At 54.0% G+C, this 19383-nt stretch overlaps 1 protein-coding gene across 1 annotated transcript in view; it reads right to left on the bottom strand.

The window, feature by feature from the left end:
• Positions 1–468: 468 nt before the first annotated feature.
• The window catches only part of LOC138066522 (otoferlin-like), an 80038-nt gene continuing 61123 nt past the window's right edge, over positions 469–19383 (bottom strand). The window contains 16 exon segments of the mRNA XM_068936388.1: positions 469–649; positions 1415–1515; positions 1722–1900; positions 2452–2693; positions 4574–4675; positions 6917–7038; positions 7257–7400; positions 8197–8356; positions 8930–9100; positions 9675–9802; positions 11870–12007; positions 12800–12934; positions 14732–14886; positions 17243–17309; positions 18422–18565; positions 19090–19119. Of these exon segments, the coding sequence (XP_068792489.1) occupies positions 469–649; positions 1415–1515; positions 1722–1900; positions 2452–2693; positions 4574–4675; positions 6917–7038; positions 7257–7400; positions 8197–8356; positions 8930–9100; positions 9675–9802; positions 11870–12007; positions 12800–12934; positions 14732–14886; positions 17243–17309; positions 18422–18565; positions 19090–19119 (2199 nt within the window).

The following is a 19383-nucleotide window of genomic DNA, read 5'->3' as shown; positions in this document are numbered from 1 at the left end:
CCTGGCTGCTCTGCCCCACGTCACTGGTTCATGACTGCTTTTAACGTGTCCTGTGAACAAGCATTTAGGCAGCATTCCCACAGCTCCAGCAACGCAACCCTAGTGCTCCCTCTGCTTTCTGCTGGGGCAGAGGAGCTGAGCTGCCCAGACGGGGCACCGACCTCTGCCCCCAGTGGGTCAAGGCATCTGGGACCCACAGCACGGGTGACCCAGAGTAGCCAGCCACGCATCTCTGCCAGCCCAGGTGAGGGACACAGGACAGCCTGGGGACCAGAGGCCTTCTCCAACCCCACTGCTCTGAGAGTAAAGCCAAGAAAGGGATCCACAAAGCAGAAACGCAAAATAGGAGGCACAGCAGCAGGGAGGAGATGTCCCTCAAGGTTGCTGCAAGGCAGAGGCGAGGAGAAGGGCATGGGGCTGGGGCAGGCGGTGGAGCTGGGCTAGGCGTGTGGGGGTGGCCCCTTTGCTTCACGCTCCCACGAGCTTCTTGACCATGTAGCCTGGCATGCTGTAAAGGAAGAGGGCCAGCAGGATGAGGAGCAGCAGGGCCAACACTATTTTGATGATGAGCCACTTGTAGCGGGTGCAGGTGAGGTATTTGATGGACTTGAGGGGGTTGAGGAACCTCATGAAGGATGTGTCTGGGCGGCTGTTGGGGAAGCAAGCATCTGTCATGAATGCCATGGACACAGAAAGGGAGGGCAGGCACAACAAGCAATACAACCAACATGTGAGCCAATGTGGCGGCAGCATTGTGTCCCATCCAGCCACTCCAGGGTGCAGCAGGCTCTCTCGGGGTTGGGGCCACAGCAATCATCCCCACCCAGATGTGGCTTTCCTGTGGCTGCCCAAGTGCATGATCCTCCCCGGCTCACCGCAGTCTGCTCGCACCCTGGCACAGCCTTGACTTTCCTTTTACAAGCCCAGCTGGCAATGGAGAGGGGCACTGTGAGAGAGCTCACAATCTCCTTCCTTGGATAACCCTTCACGCAGTGAAAGAGCCTGACCTTGAGGATCAGGAGGGTTTCCAAGAGGAGCCAGCAGAATTTGTGCCAGAAGGAGTGCAGGGACTTGAGTGTGTGGGGGGGGGGGTCCTGATGAAGCTGATGTCCTGGCAACGGGTACCAGAGGGGAGGAAGAAGAGGTGGGAGGCTGGGAAAGGGGGATGGAGCTAGGAAGGGAGGGAGAGAAGGAAGAGACTAAGGAAAGGCAGGGAAGTAAATAGAGGGCACTGGAATGAACCAGGAGAGGTGACTCTGCCCCTTTTACCCTGCCCGCAGCCCTCATTCCTACATCCCCAGATAAGTGACCCCTTTCTAACCTTCCCCTGCCTGGCTACCTCCCCGGGAACCACCCGACGCAGCATCTCCCACAAATCCAGGCATCTGCTGGGGGAGAGGGGTCTCCTACTTACTTGGGTTTCTCCAGTGGGTCAGGCTCATTGCGAGCCAGCCCAGCAGGCGATTTCTCTGCCTCCTCTGCTCTCAGGAGCTGTAGTTCAGCTTCAACTTTTCCCTGCAGGGAGCAGAGAGAGGCCTGCTGAGACATGGGCAACGCTCTCCACCGCAGGCCCCAGAGACGGTGCCAGCCAGCGACATGGTGAGCAGAGGGGGCCCCACGTAGCAGAGGCAGGCATGAAGGAGCTCTGCAAAGGGGCCTCCGTGTACACAGAGGATGCAGTCCCCAGGACAGAAAATCCCCCCGCTTCTCCCCATCCTTGCCGTCATCTCCAGCTCATCGTTTTCATCCCTGGCCACAAACGGCCACCAGCCTTTCACTCGCTTCTGCTTGAAGAGGGAAACCATGGCCAGCTCTGCCTCATTTGTCCCCATCTCCATGCTGCACTGCTTTGCAGTCTTCGCTCCCTGGGGAAAGCGCTTCAGGTCCAGCTCGATTGCCCCTGGTAGGAGAGGGCGAAGGATACATGGTGGCACCCCTCAACTGTGAGTCTTTGGCTGGAGGCGGGCTGGGCCAACATTTCCTGCCCTGGCGAGCATTTCTGAGCTGTGTGTCCTGGCATCCTCCCACACATCTATGGCCATGCATCCTCCGATCTCTCCACTATAGCCTGCTTTTTGGGTCACGTCCCCACCTCCTCTCACCCTCTCAAACATCTGCCCATGGCTTCCAGCCACCCTGCACTCCAAAACTAGCTTGGGCATAGAGCTCCCAGACAGGCACCTAACGGAAAAAGCTAATGCCTTTGCTACAGGAGCAGCCTTTGAACAGCAGCATGAAGACAAGGCCTCTTAGCCTAACTGCTCTTACCTGCAGCATCCAAAGGCGTTTGTAGGACACAATTGGCTTAAAGACCAGGGCTGTCCTTCCAGGGTCTGTTCCTACATAAACCTTGCCTCATCCCACATGCCTTCCTGCTCCATCAGCCATGTAACCTCCCCCTATCCCTCCAGCTTCCCTGTCACCCCAGCTCAGCTGGCCCTCCCCTCTTACCGAGGAAATCGTCGGCCGAGAAGTGGTCGGCATCCCAGACCTGCAGGGTGAGGCGAGCAGGGAGCTTGTCTTCAGTCTCATCCCAGGAGAACATAGACTCCTTCTTGGAGTTGACCATCTTCTTCTCTGCCATCAGGTAGTCAAAGGGAAAGGTGGAGCGCCAGCTGAAGTTGCCCTCGCCAGTGAGTGAGGGGTAAGGGACATCTGTGTCTTGCTTGTCCTCCTGCTGGCCCTTCAGCCACCTGCAGGGCCCAGAGGGATGAGAGGGGTGGCACATATTAGCAGGAGGGAGGAGAGGGCACAGGGCCATCCTGCGCATACAGCTGGCATGTCTCCAGGCCAGCAAGGCATGGACACACTGGAAGGACTCAAGAGTAACGAGCAATGGGCTAGGGTTGCTCAAATCACCATGTCAGCCTCGCCAAGAGACAACATGGGCATGAGGGCCCTAGAGGGAACAGGCTGATTGAGGGAGCAACATGCAAGCTGGTTATCAGGGTCCTTCTCTGGGCAGGGGGATGTTCAAGAGATGGAAAGGAGCAGGCAGCACTGCTGGGAAGTCTGGAGCAGAGCTTGCTGGAAGGAGCATTATGAATGTTCCTCAGCTTCTTCGACATGACAGGACACCTCTGTTCCTCAGGGAACTCTCAGATTTGTGTGAGTCTCTTGGTCCTGAGGGGCTGCAGCCAGCAGGGACATGGGTCCGTGCTTAGACACTTAGTACAGGGTTGTTCCCCTGGCCTCTGAGCATGCTGACACTCCCGCTCTGCCCTGCAAAACACACAGGGCAAGCAATCCCACCCCAAGCACAAAGGGAAGGCCTCTCACGTTTCAGATTCAGAGTCATCGCAGAAAAGCCACCCATGCATAAACCACCTACTTACCGGCCTTGAAACAGACAGTGACAAGACCTTGTCCCCCTCACGCACATGTACACAGACACAAATTTCACACGCCTGCCAGTATGCAGCAACGGCATGAAGGATGGAGAGAGCATGGGTCCTGCCAGCATGTTAAAGTTCATCGCTCCAAGGGCACCTGCCCTCTGTGCAGCATGGCACTGGGAATGCCGAGGCAGGCACTGCATGCACTGCCCTAAACAACCCTCCACTGCACTCTGCAAACAGGACCAGACATAGAAAATGGAACGAGTTCTCCGGACCAGACATAGAAAATGGAACGAGTTCTCCAAGAGCAGCATGAGGTGCAAGACAAGGAGACCTGGCCCAAAAGCTCAGGGTAGCTTTTGGGAAGCAGTGAGCAGTTTAGCAGAGCTGTGGGAAGTCACTGCATGCTGTGATGTCAGCCATCAGCCTTAGATTCTGCTACACTAATCTGACCTTCCTCCTCATGCCTCTTTGCCATGACATAGGGTTTAAGCCTTTGGAGAAAGCTTGTTTTCTTGCCTGCTGCACATTGCGCTATGATCTAGTTGCATCTTAACCTGTGCGTGTCAATTCAAAATGAATGAAAGGATCTGGGAAATCCAAATCGACTCTTGCTGAAGCAGGACAGTTCAGGCAGCTCCGCAGGGACGGGAAAGGGAAATCTGGGGGCCAAATTTGGCGGAGCCCATGCTGAGGGCCAGTCTCAGAGCCCTGCTATATGAGGACAGGAGAAAAGGGACTCACAAGCACGTTAAGGTAAGTCGTGGGCCAGGGCTCACTCAGAGATGGTCCACAGGTACCATCTGCCCCATGCTGAATATGGGGAGGGTCAGTGCGGTCTGAGATCAGATAACCTGAAGGGACCAAGCAGCAAGACCTCGGCCATTACCCCCGACAGACATCTTCTCTCCCACCAGGAAAGCATCATCTTCCAAAACCACCTCATCCGTGTTCCAGATAATGACCTGCAGCTCAAAGCTGGGCAACCAGGCCAGGCAGCACAGACAGACACACACAGTAGGTCAAGCAGCCAGCAAGAGAGACACAGAGGCAGAGACAGAGCACAGCACATAACAGCAGCACTGGCACCACCTGGCCCTCCCCATGGGGAAACCCTTCCTAGCTGCATCACAGAACCCCCCCTCTCCAAAACCAGCCCTGGGGCCTAAGTGAGCACCAGGACCCCACCTCGAGGAGAAGTGGAAGTGGTGGCACTGGCCAGCCACATCGTACACACCCCGCTGACAAAAACGTCCCTGGATTTCTCGCCAGTCAAGTAGTCATCGTCCTCCAGGATGACCTCGTCTGTGCTCCACACTATCGCTCTAAGCTCATATCTGGCAGCAGGAAGGGAGACCAGGAGGTGAGGCACAGAGGGGGGAACAGAGGGAAGGGGCAGGAGGAGATGGGGTGGGCAGAAGGGAATGGGATGATGCTGCAGGAAACGGGCCAGGAACGCCAACTGCAGGGCTCTCTCGCAGCCGTCTTGACCAACAGGGCAGGAACACAGAGGGAAATGGTGCCTCAGCTTGGAGGCAGCCTAGGCAGGGTCAGAGGAGCAACAAAGGGACTTTTACCTTCATCTACTCTGAACTGCTGCATGGCCCAAGCCAAAGGCTCTAGGAGACAGCACAGCCTTAGTCTCAGGTACATTTGTGGTTACAATGCGGGTCTGTTGGCCCTGCAAAACAGTCTGAAGCCAGCTCTTTTCCTCATTTCCCCACCTTACCCAACCGGGCCACCCTCCTGGAAACACAGGACAATTTTCCCCTGCCTTCAGAAGTCAGCTCCAAAGGCTCTACCTGCTCTTGTGTCCCAGTCACTTCATCGGGCATCACTGCCTTTCCTAGGACTCCAGCAAGTTTGGAGCCTGTAAGATATTCCCAGCATTGCCTTTGGTGTGCAGGCAACTGGGGTTTCCCAGCCACACTCGGTTCACTTGGGAATTGTGCTGATGGATAAACCAGCTCCCGTGGGAGTTGCCAGAGGAAAAGCAGAAGCCAGTTTCCTTGAACTGGAAGCAGCTGCAGTGTGGATGGGCTAGAAGAGGACTGGAAGACAGTGGCAGAGAAAGGCAGCCACGTGGCCACAATCACATCACATGGCTGCAAGTGCCAGGGACTCCTGTGGAACTGTGAGATTCCTGCCATCTTCAGTACCAGCACCCTCCGGTCTGCTCCTGTTACGGGGGAGGGCAGGGGGGGGCTTTCTCTGTGCTGTTCCTCTATAGCACCTAGCACTTGTCCAAGCAACACAGGGATGCTCTTCAGAGCTAACAGGCCACACCGTCAGCTCGTGTTACATGCTGAAACTCCTGGCAAAGGGAGGGGAGCTGCGTTAAATCCCGAGGATGATACATCAGCAGAACCTTGCTGAAATACAGCATCTTCCTACAGACACAGGCACTCACGCAGGTGCTCTCCAGTGCACGTGTGAAGACATACATGGGCTGATGTGTCCATGTGTAACTTGACTGGAGCTCACGTTTATCCCTGCCAAAACAGAGCGACCAGAGCCATAGCCCTTCCTGCTCCATTTTCCCCACAGGGAAGGGTGCATTGGTGTTTTCAAGGCTATTGAAATCCTCCCTTCAGCCCCTCCGGAGGAATGTCTCAACTCCAGCACACGGGGCACTACTGAGCATGGCTGCCCCTGGCTGCATTGCAGATAAACCTCTGTTTTTTCCAGGCTGCTTCAGCAACTAGAGCTTTCTCTGGCTTCAGCTTTCCTGCAGCTGCCTGCCCTGCTCTTCACATCCAAGCTACGGCCCTCGGAGATCAGAGGAAATTGTCTCCACTTTCATTGTGCTTTGGAGCCAAACACCAGTCGACTGAGCACAGGAGTGCAAGAGATTCCCACGAGGATGCAAATACGGCCTCTGCATCCCAGCCCCCGGGGACGGGCAAAAGGGGCCCAAGGACACAGTCTAGCTGGATAAAATTGGCCTAGCATGGATGCTGAGGAACGCAATGTCTTCCTTCTGTCTAAAGGACTCCTAGAGGGGCTGAGCATCGGAGGGCAGAGGCGGAGAGGACAGGAATGGGAAGGAGAGCTCTCTAGTTCACTGTCTGCTGCCTGCTCTGTCCTACCTGCCTTTACCAAGTCTCTCCCAGTGATCTGCCTGGTGCCAGGGCCCTTCCTTGCCCAGAGCCCCAGCCAGACTGGGAAACTCTCCCCTCCAGCCAAGGGCCTGTGGACGCCCTGACCTAGGCTAACCCCTGCCCCTGGGGCTGCGTTCGGGCTGGCTGCATTGGTCTGCCCCCTTCCCCATACCAGGCACTAGCTAGCAACTTGAACTCCTCGTCTAGACTGACACAGAGAGGTGAGGAGCTGCAGGGAACTGAACAGATGGGAACTGAAGCACCCTGCAAGGGCAGCTCCACAACCTGTGGGGAAGCGGAAGACAGCATTTGATGCCTCCAGTCTTGGGATCTCTGGCCATGCCAGTCTGGTTGGGGGTCCCAGGCACATGGCTGTGCTGAGCTGGGCCATGGAGAACCAGTAGAAGAGTGGGGAAGCAGGGCTCCAGCCCCAGCCACAGGTTTTCCCTGGGGTTTGTTGGCTGGCAGATTCCTTACTTCTTTGGTTTCCTGGGGGAAATATCAATGGCAGGGCCTGGTGCCAGCATATCCATGGGGAACACGTCAGGCAGGGGGGAAGCAGGGGACCCAGAGACTTTGGGGTATGAAATAGGTGCCAGCTGAAGATGAAGAGGCATTGAAGATTTAGTCAGCTGGGCTCAACAGGCCGAGCGTTAAGGACTGCTATGTCCAAGTGCCACTTTTCGTAGGCTGCCTCCCTCCCCACTGCTCCCCATGACAAGGGGGGTTGCAGCTTGTCTGCCCAGCTGAGGTCTCTCCTCCCTGCTTGGAGGCTAAGCAGGCCCTGCCCTTCCCCCGGATCTTGGGCTGCGGGGACCTGTTCAATGCCCGGCTTGTCAGGGTTCAGCAATGGACGCGGCTCCACGTGCTCAGGGACCAGCCTGCAGCCTGCGCGTGGAACGTCTTCCCAGTGGTGCAGCACGGTCAGTGCTAGGCGCTCCCCTGCCTGCTTCTTCTGTCCCGTGTGGGTAAAGGGAGGACTGAGTGTGGAGAACTGGGCAGAAGAGACACCAGGGACAGCAAACAATCCCAAGCAGGACCCAACCTCCTACTGACAGCAGGACCTCCAGTCTGGCTTTGCAAACTTCTGCTGACATCCTCTTCCCCAAGGCCACACACACTGCTCCTGCTGGCTACCTCTTCCAGCTCCTACCAACTTCAAGGCAGCAGAACTGCCTAGTAGTTGCTCCTCTCCGTTTCCTTGGGCCCACTTTGTTCTTGCACCAACACTCCCTAACTCCTCTTTCTCCCCTTTCTACTCCTAGGCACTCACAGAGAAGGTCCAGATCCCCTACCAGGCTGTATTTTCCCACGCTCAACAAGCTCTATATCCACCGACACTGCTGCCCCCCTCCTCTGCACCCCTCCTGGTCTGCATTCAACTTTGTTGCACATATACGAGTGATTTGGACACAACCATTGTTTGGGGATGCAGCTATATGGACAGTGGCTTCCTAAGCCCTGCAAGGGCCAGGATGGGCTATCTGCATTGGTCCTTTGCCATAAACTGCCAGCAGGAAGGTTTCAAAGGCAGCTTTGGTCATGCCATGCCGTGGATGCTCACCAGTAACTCTGACAGCAACCTGGGTCGTCTATAAGACACTGTCTAGCTGGTGACATAACGCAGGCCCCACACAAGGGGGTGGCTGGAGAGACATTGCAATGCTGCAGGGGGTGATGGGATTCAGTTCTGGATGATGAGGGGACACCCCATGCCCCTGCTCCCCTCCCCACCTTCACGCCATGGGGTGCGTACCATTTTCATCCTCCATCTCCGTGGCGCCACTGAAGACCCTCGTGGCCACTTTCACTCTTCCTCCTGGACCAAAGGGCGGCCCATCCACTTGGCCCTCTTTGCACAGCTTGCACAGCATTTGGGAAGGCTTCATGGGGTCACGCCACATGTTATACCCATGTCTGTGAACAAGAGCACAAGGTCAGAGAAGTAGTAGCAAGACTTGGAGGAAGAAGGAATTTTTGTTTCCATCTGCCAGAAACGCAAATGTTACTGCCCCTCAGGAGCCAGGATTCATCGGGGAAGGATCTGAGGCTCCACATGTGAAACTGCAGAGCAAGGTAGGGCCATCCGTGCCCAAACTCTACGCTTTGCCGATACCTTTCCACCCCAGGCCCCTCACTCTGTGCTGACCCAGACCTGCAATCCCCAGCGCCCTCCACTTTGCCACTGATGCTCAGTTCTGCTGCTCCGGCCCAGCTGCTATTTCAGCAACCTCTTCATTTCTATATCCAGACCTACCAATGCCCCTCAGTCCCTTCCTCACCGCCCTGTGCTCCTGCTTACAACCTGCTCTCCTGCTACCCCACTGTGCTGGTCCCAAAGCCCACGTTAAGACTGAGGGCACAGCACAGATTCCCTCATCATCAGGCAATGAAAGAGGGAGATCCCTACAGGAGATCTAGGCCTAGTGCGGAAGATGAAACTGACATGGGTCCAGACACCAGGTTGCACAGGGAAAGCTTGGCTCATACATGGCATAAGGCTGTGACACCCCACAAGTAGCTCGGTGCTTGCTGTAGTAGTGGTTCTCCAGGTCAATCTTGGTCTCTCCAACGAGGTCGTCGGTCCCCACCAAGTCCCAGTCGTACACCGCCACCCTCACCATGGACTCCATGGGAAAGGTGGCCTCAATGTCAAAGGACCTATGGCGGGAGAAAGGGTGGAGAGGGAGAACAGGCTGTAGCCATCCAAGGGTTTGGATGGCGCTCAAGACACATGCATGGGTGAGGTGGGTCTGCTCCAGTCTCTGGACAGTGTTTAATTGCACCTCCCACTGCAGTACATTCAGCTTACGTGTTGTCACTAATTCTCTGCGCGGACTGCTTCTGAACTAGCAGCCCTAGAAGGGAGAGCGATCATGAGGATCGCTTGACGTGGATGTCCCAATAGCCCTGAAACTAAATGTGTGTGTCACTGGAGAGCCGGCGATGCTGTTACTTGGGTCCAGGCCTAGCGCTTCCTAAAGTAGGCACCTATCTTGACCAGATACGGATAGCTCTTCAACACTCTTGACAGCGTTGACGAGACTGCTGACAAAGCAGGACAGATGACTTCAATGGGGACAGCTACACTGCACCCAAGGAAAGTTCAGGGCGATCAGTCCCATCTTTCGACCCCAAGCTGTGGCTATGGGATGGGTAGGGTGCAGGCCCAAGGGCTGGTGAGCCTAGCTCACTCTTCAGGGTGAAGACAGGTAACAGGGCTGGGGCAACTCACTCGCCAAAGACAGGATTCAACTGTTGGGAGATGTAGTTCTCCTCATCTTTGATGTCTGTCTTCCCCAGCTTGATGGCAATATAAGGATCAGCTTTTCCATTGATGTCAGCTGGGGGCAGCTCTGTGGCCTGTAGGGAAAAGATAAGATAGGTCAGCCCAGTCAATGCTAGGGAACAATTCAGGGACAGTCCCTATTCTCCATCCCTGAGACCAGCTGGCCTTATCCTTGGATTTATTAGGGCCACGGGCTTCTGTAAGTAGCCCCTGTAAGCAGGGGTAAGTATCCTCAATCTCGCCAATTCAACCTCTTCCCCATCTTGGCACACAACAGCAGACACCCATGCCAGGATATGTCCAATGATGAAGCCAGTCCTGGCTGTTGGTGGTGCTAACCAGGCTGGCAGCTACCATTTAGCGTTGGGGTCAGTGGTGCGGAGTCTAGTTGGAGGCCTCTAGCTAGCAGTGTGCCCCAGGGGTCAATACTGGGTCCAGTCTTGTTCAACTTATTCCTCAATGACCTGGATGAAAGGACAGAGTGCCTCCTCAGCAAGTTTGCTGAGGATGCTAAACTAGGAGGAGCGGCTGACACACCAGAAGGCTGTGCTGCCATTGCGAGGGACCTGGACAGGCTGGAGAGTTGGGCAGAGAGGAGCCTCATGACATTCAACAAAGGCCAGTGCAGGGTCCTGCACCTGGGGAGGAATAACCTGGTGCATGGTGCATGGGCACCAGGACAGGCTCGGGGTTGACCTCCTGGAAAGCAGCTCTGCAGAGAAGGACCTGGGAGTCCTGGTGGACAACAAGTTGACTATAAGCCAGCAATGTGCCCTTGTGGCCAACAAGGTCAATGGTACCCTGGGCAGCCTTAGGAAGAGTGTTGCTAGCAGGTGGAGGGAGGTGAGGGCCTCCCCCTCTCCTCAGCCCTGCTGAGACCACACCTCGGGTGGTGTGTCTAGTGCTGGGCTCCCCAGTACAAGACAGACATGGAGCTCCTGGAGTGAGTCCAGCAAAGGGCCACTAAGATGAGGAAGGGCCTGGAGCATCTCTCCTAGGACGAAAGGCTGAGAGCGCTGCTACTCTTCAGCCTGCAGAAGAGAAGACTGAGAGGGGAGTCTCATCAATGAGTCTAAGCATGTGAAGGGAGGGTGACAGGAAGACGGGGCCAGACTCTTCTCCATGGTGCCCAGCAACAGGACAAGAGGCAACGGGCACAACCTGAAACATAGGAAGTTCTGTCTGAACATGAGGAAATACTTCTTTCCTGGGAGGGTAACTGAGCACTGGAGCAGGTTGCCCAGAGAGGCCGTGGAGTCTCCTTCCTCGAAGATATTCAAAAGCCATCTGGACACAATTCTACGCAACATGCTGTAGGTGACCCTGGTTGAGCGGGGGGAGTTGGACTAGATGATCTCCAGAGGTCCCTTCCAACTTCAACCATTCGGTGATTTTGGGATTCTGGGATTGCAATCTCACCTGCTATCCCCTTCTCAGGGCAATGAGATGTAGCACTGGATGGGAAACCAGGTTAGTGGGAAACGTAGGTGAAAGTAGGTTGCATTTATAAAACAACAGGGACAAGGGGTTGGCAAAGAGCCACCCAGGTGCTTCCAGCAGGGCGGAGATATCTCAAGATATCTTATCTTGACATAAGAATGGAGGTCAAGAAGGACTTTTTCCAGAGTGCACTCCATATAAAGAGACAGGCATTAGCTGGACCACATTGATTATCACTCGGCATGTGTCCCAGGAGGTGACAGGCCCTTCAGCCAGATCTACTAATCCCTGCCTCCTCCTGGTTTGCTCAGCATATGCCTCATTGATTATCTAAAAAGGGGATTATGTAAAGAACCAGAATCTCGTAGTCTGGGCTGATCCAAATTCTTCTCTGAAGTTGAGCACTACAACGGACACCTCCATCCATCCTGTAGGCCAGGTGTCTGGACCTCACACAGGCTTAGTATCCCAATGGGGAGAGCACAAAGCTAGGAAGACGCCCCTTTCAAGGGCCCATCAGTGAGCTTTAGTCCTCATGCTGCATCCTTGACCTTGGTGCCATCTGCTATCAGGTGGATGCTGGCACCAACAGCACCAAGAACTAAAAGTCAACTTCTCTGCAGCTTCAGCACCAGCTCTGGGTGCGAGCACTGTAAGGGAACACAGCATCACGCCTTGGCATACAACATGGTTATACTCACCCGAACAACAGAGACTCAGACCAGCACATTGATGGGGTCATTGCTGGCGATCCCCTGGAACATGCCCAAGTCGGAGTCGTATCCTGCCTCCTTGCCCATATCATCACGGAGCGGCACTTTGTAGACACAGATGGAGCCCTAGCACAAGGGAGTGCACAGCCTCAGTAGTCCTGCTGCTCCCGAGGCTCGGAGCGAGCAGACCAATCCCAAACCACCCTTCCTGAGAGCCCACTTTCTCTCCTTGTTTCTAGCCCTGCGCTGTAGTAGACAGGCGAGGTCTGGAAGCTTCCTCTGCCTCACAAGCACCCCCTGCAGAGGATACAACCCTGAGCAGAGCAACTGGACAACGTGAAGGACACCTGCAGAGGAATCAGACTAGCAAGGTGCTCACAGGCAGGGAATTCCAGGAATACAACTGGCAGAAAACCAAGAGCAATGGAAATAAAAGGTGCTGTCAAGGCAGGGGCTGGGAAATCCAGGAACTACCACGTGAAACACAGTTCATTTCCATGCTCCCTGACCGTCTGATCACTCCCTCCAGCAAGAGTTTAACTTGCATGCATTGGTGCAACATGGCAGGCAGCCCCGTGCTACTGGTGAAAAATAGTCTGCAACGATAACTCCAGGCATGACTTATATCCACAGCGGGTGATAAAGAGGATCTGCTTTGCCCTTGGCCTTCTGTAGGAATCACAAAAGATCTGGTTGCTGCAAAGGACTGCCCTCTGCAATGCACTCTGTGAAGCCATCTGACTCCTGGGGCTATCCTTGGAGGCTTACCCTCCCTGCAAGGAGATGTGGTTGGGTCAATGCAAATTGGTCTCTTACATCCAACCTCCTTTCAGCTAATGCACCTTCAAGGAGAGAACCCTATAGGCAAGGCTTTCCCAAGCTGTCCCTGCCCTGACCCAACTCAGCAGCCACACTCACTCTGAACCTCCCCACTAGCCGCTCCTCTTCTGTTGCGTCGTCATCATTGTCCCCGATCTTTCCACGGAGCAGGTTGAAGGTGTGCAGCCAGTCCTCAAAGTTATCAAACTCTCTTTCCAGCTCTTTGTTGAAGACCTGTGATGACACAAAATTAGAGGAGAGCAGTTTTAAAAAAAAAAAAAAAAAAGAAAAGATCCAGTGGTCACCCAAGGACAATCAAAGAGATCATGGACATCACCATTCCCAGTGACTAATTCTCTAGGATGCAAAGGGATCTCCAGGTCATTGGGTTAGACCTTGATGACATAAGCACCTTCCCAAACTGATCATGTATAGGAGGGAACCTCAGCTGAATGGGCTGTGTAGCTATTCCCCTTACGTGTATAATCCGGGTTCAAATTCCTTCTCAGGCCCAGAGTCACAGATTCTATAGTAAAGTCCATGGACCACTAACCTGAACCAGGGCCCTTTCCTGCACTGAGTCTTGGCCAGGCTAGCTATGGCCCACAGGAAGCTCTCCCCCACCCAGGGCCCATCCAAACTGCCCATGGGATAGCCTTGCCCCAGGCTATTCCCTGCCCCTGCCCAGCAGTGGGATGGGGCTGGGCACATTGGCCTGGAGCCCTGGCGCCAGGGTCCTGGTTTGGGTTGCTGATGGGCAATGCCTGGCCCTGATCCATCTCCTACTATAGCTGTAGACTCTGATTCCACCGTGGGGAGGGTGTTCTCACCAACTTAGAACTTCTTCCTCCACTCTCAAGACCAAGTTGATGCCTTTCTCATACTACTCATTAAGCTACACGATTGCCTGATCCTTCAGTGCAGTTACAGAGAGCAAATCATAGCTCCCACCACCTTTGGTTTTTTCTCCCCTGTAATTCCTGCAAGTACTTCTGGTTCCAGCTGCATTGTGTGGGACAAACCCCTCCAAGAACTACATACAGTGATGGCTGTGATTCCTGCTGCCATGAGGCATGTTGGGTTTCAGCCCCACATACAGCAGCTGTTTGGGCACTCAGGATGCCAGTCACCTCAGGAGCTTTAGACATCCACTGGCTGAACATGGGAGCTGCCTGATCAAATGGGGGCATCTCTGGATGGACAAATCATACAGTCATATGGGAACCGAGGTGGGAAGGGACCACTGGCATTCAAAGTTAGAGAAGCTTGCCCAGGGTCAAGCTCCCATGTCTCCAAGGACGGAGAGCTCTGCAAAGTTGCAGCACACTCATGATGAATAAGTTCATTGTAGGAAACAAATGATGCTTTATGTCCAACAGGAATTTCCTTTGCTGCATCTTGCGTCCATTTCCTTCTGCACTCTCCTTTGTCCTCTGCCATATCCCCCTGCCATGTACCATCAGGTACCTGAAGATGACAATTCAATCCCCCATTCACCTTCTCCTCTCCAAGCTCTCAGCCTCTTCCTCTTCTTGTATGCCACGTCCTCCAGACCTGTGACCAGCTCCAGACCTGTGACCACACCGGTGGCTTCCACCACTGGACTCACTGCAGTAGGTCAGTGTCTTCCTTGTGCTGGGGAGCACCAGTCAGGACAGAGAAGCCAGAAGGGATCTGACAAGTGCCAGAAAGAGGGGAAGAATCCCTCCCCTCAACTCGCTGGCCAACTCTTGCTAACACAGCCCAGCATGCACTTGCCCTTCACTGCTAGAAGGGTTCACTGCTGACTTTTCCTGTCCCCAAGGACCTCAGGTCCTTTCCTGCAAAGCTAGTTACCCTGAACTCTCCGTCTATGCAGAGAATTTGACAGTCCCAAGGCACATCTCACCCAGTGCTAGATACCCCTCACACAGGTGAGATGCATCCAGCAGGGCTGATCCATCCTACTGTGTTTTCCACATGGCTAGGATCTGACTTCCATCCTGCTGCTGAGCAGGCAGAGCCTCCTCCTCCCCCTGCCAACACACATACCTTCAGTTCATCAATCTTCTGCTTGTTCTGCTTCTCAGGAAGCTCAGTGGCTCACTGCTGCTGCTGCTTCTTATCATCTTTGGGTGCCTTGGACTTCTCCTTGCTCTTCGCCTGACCCTTGGAGCCTTTCATGGGAGAGTCATCCGGTTTGATTTCTGAGTCCAAGGGGAAGCAATGGGGATGGAGGAGATGGAAACGAGGGTGAGGTGGAGCGGAGGAAGACAGAGAAGGGGGAACATGATCACAGGCACTCAAACAAGAGGAACATGAAAGCTGACAGCTGCTACTGCCTGCAATTCCCATCTCAGTCCCACAGAAACCCTTCAACCTCTCTCCTCTCTTTCCTCAGCTCTGGCCATTGCTACCCAGCTCACAGCATTTCCAGGAGCCCACAGATCTCCGTGTAGGGAACTCCCACAGTTGACCCGAGCAGGAGTCATTTGGAGGACTACGAAACATGGACTGAGAGCCTAGGCTCTGCCTAGTTTCAACAGCACTGAAAATATCTGATCCTGCCCATAGCACCTTCTTGTCTTCTTTCCACTTGTCCTGCTGGGCTGCTAGTACAACACCCTTCCCAGTCTTCCCTGAAGGGCTCATTTCCCCATCTCACTCTGGTCTCCGCTACGTCCTTTGAAGCTGACAGCAATGGCGTTGGAGAAAAGAGAAGGAGTGAAAAACATCAAGGGCACCTGGCTGGGCCCTGCTAGGTGCGCCCATGGAAGAGAATGCTTCCTGTGCCCAGACCCCTGACATGTGCGCAGCTTGCAGAGCAAAACCCCTGCCTAGGTGTGGCTGAGGTGACAATGCTTGAAGCTCAGTGCCAAAGCACAGACTGCTGCTCTTCAAGGGTGACACCAATGACCAGCTGCAACAACAGGCTCTTACGATCTCTCTCTTCAGAGCAGTCACCAGCCAAGGACACAGTACAGTCTACCTAGAAAGGCATGTTCAAAGGAGGCTGCACAACACTGCACGCTTCTCCCACTCATGTGCAATCCCCAGCCCTCACTGCCTCTATCCCGCCAGCTTTCATGGCTGCTGCGCAAGGCAGATGAGAACAGACAGATGACAACAGATAAACCTTTAATGTGGAAGAGGAAAGCAGGAAGGAAGGGCAGTGTAAAAGGGGAAATGAACCCTGCTCAGAATGACTGACAGAACGAGGAGGCATACAAGGACACCCCCCCAACAGCTCTGCTACTACAGCAAGCCCAGGCAGAAGCTGCTCAGAGTCATCGCCAAGCTCAGCAGCACCTGGCCTCATCTTTCTCATGATACAAAGGCTAGTCTTCCAACAGAAGCCAGACTCTCTATTTTTCCCACCTAATGGAGTCTGCACGAACAGGACAACCACCCCCTCTCCTCTGAATTCACGATCTATGGAGAGCAGGGGAAGCAGGCAGCGCTGGGAACTCAGTGCTATTTGCTGCTACCCTTCTTTACTCCACTGCCCATTTAGTCCATAGGGTGGCCCTTTGCTGAGCCCCTACGCAGAGGCTCCTAACCTTCTCCCTCTGCCCATTCCCATCTCAGTCTTCATGACTGAGCTGGCCAATCATGGCTCCTCAGGGAAACACTCACCAGCCCTGCTTACCAGGGACTGCCAAAGAGCCTGCAGGGTGGACAAGGTCACCCTTGGACAGCAGGTCCCAGCTCACTCATGTTCACAGCCCATAGTACTCTTGGTATGAAATTGGCCTCACCCAGCTTGAGGCATCTGCAATGCCCCATCTGAGCTACTGTCCCCCAGACTCCTTGAGAGAAAAACGCTCTTAGGGCACACTTCATCTCAGGACAGTATCTAAAATAGGTCAGAGAACCGGCCCTGAAAGGCATAGTTTTCTCTACTGCCCATTCTAGAAAACCAGAACACAGACTACACTTTCAGATTACACTTTTTTTTTTTAAACAGATCACTCTTCAGCTTTACACTGAAGATAAAAGCAGTCAGGTTAGATGGATCCCAAACATCTTGCCTAGTGGACTCTTCCCTGGCAAAACTGGGGCAAAAGAAGGCCTCCATAAAGCCTCCCTCATGGTGACGAGGGAAAACCCTGCAAATGCGATATTAACGTATCTGTGCCTTGGTGTTCTCAATAGACTTTGAGCACACAGCCTTGCAGCTCTATAAACGCATGGGCAAGGGGATGCGACTACTAACTTCTGAAGGCACAAAAATGCCTTCAGTCAATAACACAGATCCTAGTCACTAATCTCATTACTTCCACACAGCCTTCCTTCCAGCAGGGATGAGCTGGAGGCTGCCACAATGCCACACTCGGACTGGGAGTCCCCTGGCATTTGCAGCCTGATACGTCAGCCCAACACAATCCATACCAGGTCTGCATTCACAAAAATTGATCCCGCCTGGAGATATGCAACACAGCACGAGTATCTGACTGAGCAGAAGAGCAATTGCATGCTCGGAATTGGGTGCCCAAGCACCAAAAGGAACTCTGGTCCTACCCTTCCCTGCCCCGTTTCCTCCCTTGCTTGCAAACAGCTCACCCTCAGCAGTCTCCATTCCCTCCTCCTCCTCTGCTTCTGCTGCGGCTGCTTCCTGCTGCCAAAGTTGCTGGGGGAGAAACAAAATGAACAACGAGTGGCCAGTTGCACTGAGCTCTCTGTGCTCATTGAAAGTGCCTAGCTTAGGGGTCGCAGCTCTCCCTTTCTCCTTTGAGCAGGGAGCTAGGATCTAGCCAAACTGGAGAAATCAAAGTTGTTCAACACTGTCTTCAACAGTGACGCTGCTAAATAACTGTGCTCTGAATACAAACGAGACACAAAATAAGTACACTCAAGGAAAAGAAATCCTGCTCAGGTGAAAGCCTGGTTGACAGTCAGGCAAGGCTGGCGAGAAAAGCAGCATGGCCCCGAGCCTTTGGCCACAAGGCTGCCCCGGTCTCTGCAAGAACAGCCTATTAGACAGCTAAAGCACTTTTGTGTCTCTCTTGCACTTGTTTAAATTGTGTGTCCATCCAGGAAGCTGGACAGAGCCCAGGCAAGTGGGGATGGCTCTAGGGTATCCAAGGAGCAGTTCCCAAGGCCAGGGATGTTGCCAGTGCAAAGAGCCTTTAGTTTTAAAGGTGGTTCTGTGTAACAGTGGAGGATCAGGCCCCACAAGAGAAAAGAAACACCCTCTCCCTCACTGTACAATTTTTCAGCACTGGTACGCGAGCAGGAATTCTCACAAAGGCAGGGCTCAGCCATGAGCAGGACTGTGTGCGAGGGAAGAGTCTCTCGCAGGGGATGGGGCAGGAGGACGTGTCTATGTTTGCATGGCATCCTTGTGCACTTGGGCAGTTCGCAGCTGAGACACTGGGAAGACGACTGGGCTGGTACCAGAAAGGGAAACAGAACGAGCATCTGGCTGGCGCAAGCCCATGTGCCCCTTACCAGCTCGGCAATGATCAGGGAGGCAACAGACAGAAACAGCAGCTGATCGCTGCTTTTCTACCACCCCATTTTTCACACTGGGGATGGGGACTTCAATACACATACTTCCCCTCCTTCCTTAGGCCAGTGGTCCCAGCCTTAGTGCTGGGAATGGGCACTGTTTGCATTTCAAAAGCAGTCCACTGCTGTGCTGTCCCAACAGATGTTGGGACTGTGATGCTGGGCTGTTCTGCTGGAAATAGCCGAGACCTTGCAGGCAGGGAACATCTTCCTGCACCCCCCTACATGCACCCCTCCACTGCTCTCAATTGAAGCAAAATACTTGGACCACCAGTCCAGCATGCTCTCATCCGGCTCCTCCTCTTCTCCTTCCTCTCCTCCTCCTGCTCCTCCTCCTCCTCCTTTCTTCTTCTTTTTCTCCTTCTCTTCCTCAGACTGCAGGAACAAAGGAAGCAAAGTACTAATCCAGTCATCCTGTTTTTTTTTTTTTTTTTTTTAGGGCTGCTGCAGCTTAACTCCCTGTGCAGAGAAGAAGAGGGATCAGATGGAAGCGAGATGTCTCTCAAAGGGCCAAGGTGATAGGTAAATCCCTTGAGAAGGCAGAACCCTGTATCATTAGCACCTGCCACCTTTCACAACAGGCTCTGAGTAGCAAAGGGAGCTGCCCAAGGCTCCAGAGAGACAGTGTCAGAGTCCTAAACCAGAGATGTCCTGACTTCTCCACCATCCCTTTCACTCATGCATTTTCCAGGCTGAAGCACCTGAAGCTTACATGGTACCAGGCCCCCCTGTCCCAGCAAGGTATCCTGAGCCCGCTCAGTGTGTCACCATTAAGCCTTTGGGAGGTGGTACCACAACCACATAGTTGTGGTGGGAATAATCATCATGCACACTCGCAGGGTGCTGTCTCTCCTGCTCCTCCCAGCCCAACTATGCTCGGAAGCAGATCCGTCACTTACCACCTCCACCTTCACCACTGCATCCGAGTTCTGCCGCCAGGGCTAAAAGGGAACAGGGAGAGGGAACAGCAGGCTAGTGGGCAACTGCACCGCCAAAAGGCAGCAGAGTACAAATGCACACAGACACACACGTGCACAGTGAGCTGCGAGAAGTCACAAACAGCTCCCCACGGTTGCAGGAAGCAAAGGCCTTGAAGGAACAGCCCTGGCTGGGAAGCTCTGCATACAAGGGAGACGTCTGCTGGGACACATCAAACCCATCTCCTCTTGGGAGAGCTCTGCTAATGAAGAACC

This window comes from Struthio camelus, chromosome 3, assembly GCF_040807025.1.
Source record: "Struthio camelus isolate bStrCam1 chromosome 3, bStrCam1.hap1, whole genome shotgun sequence".
Classification (NCBI taxonomy): Eukaryota; Metazoa; Chordata; class Aves; order Struthioniformes; family Struthionidae; genus Struthio; species Struthio camelus.
This window is presented reverse-complemented; position numbering and strand designations above follow the sequence as displayed.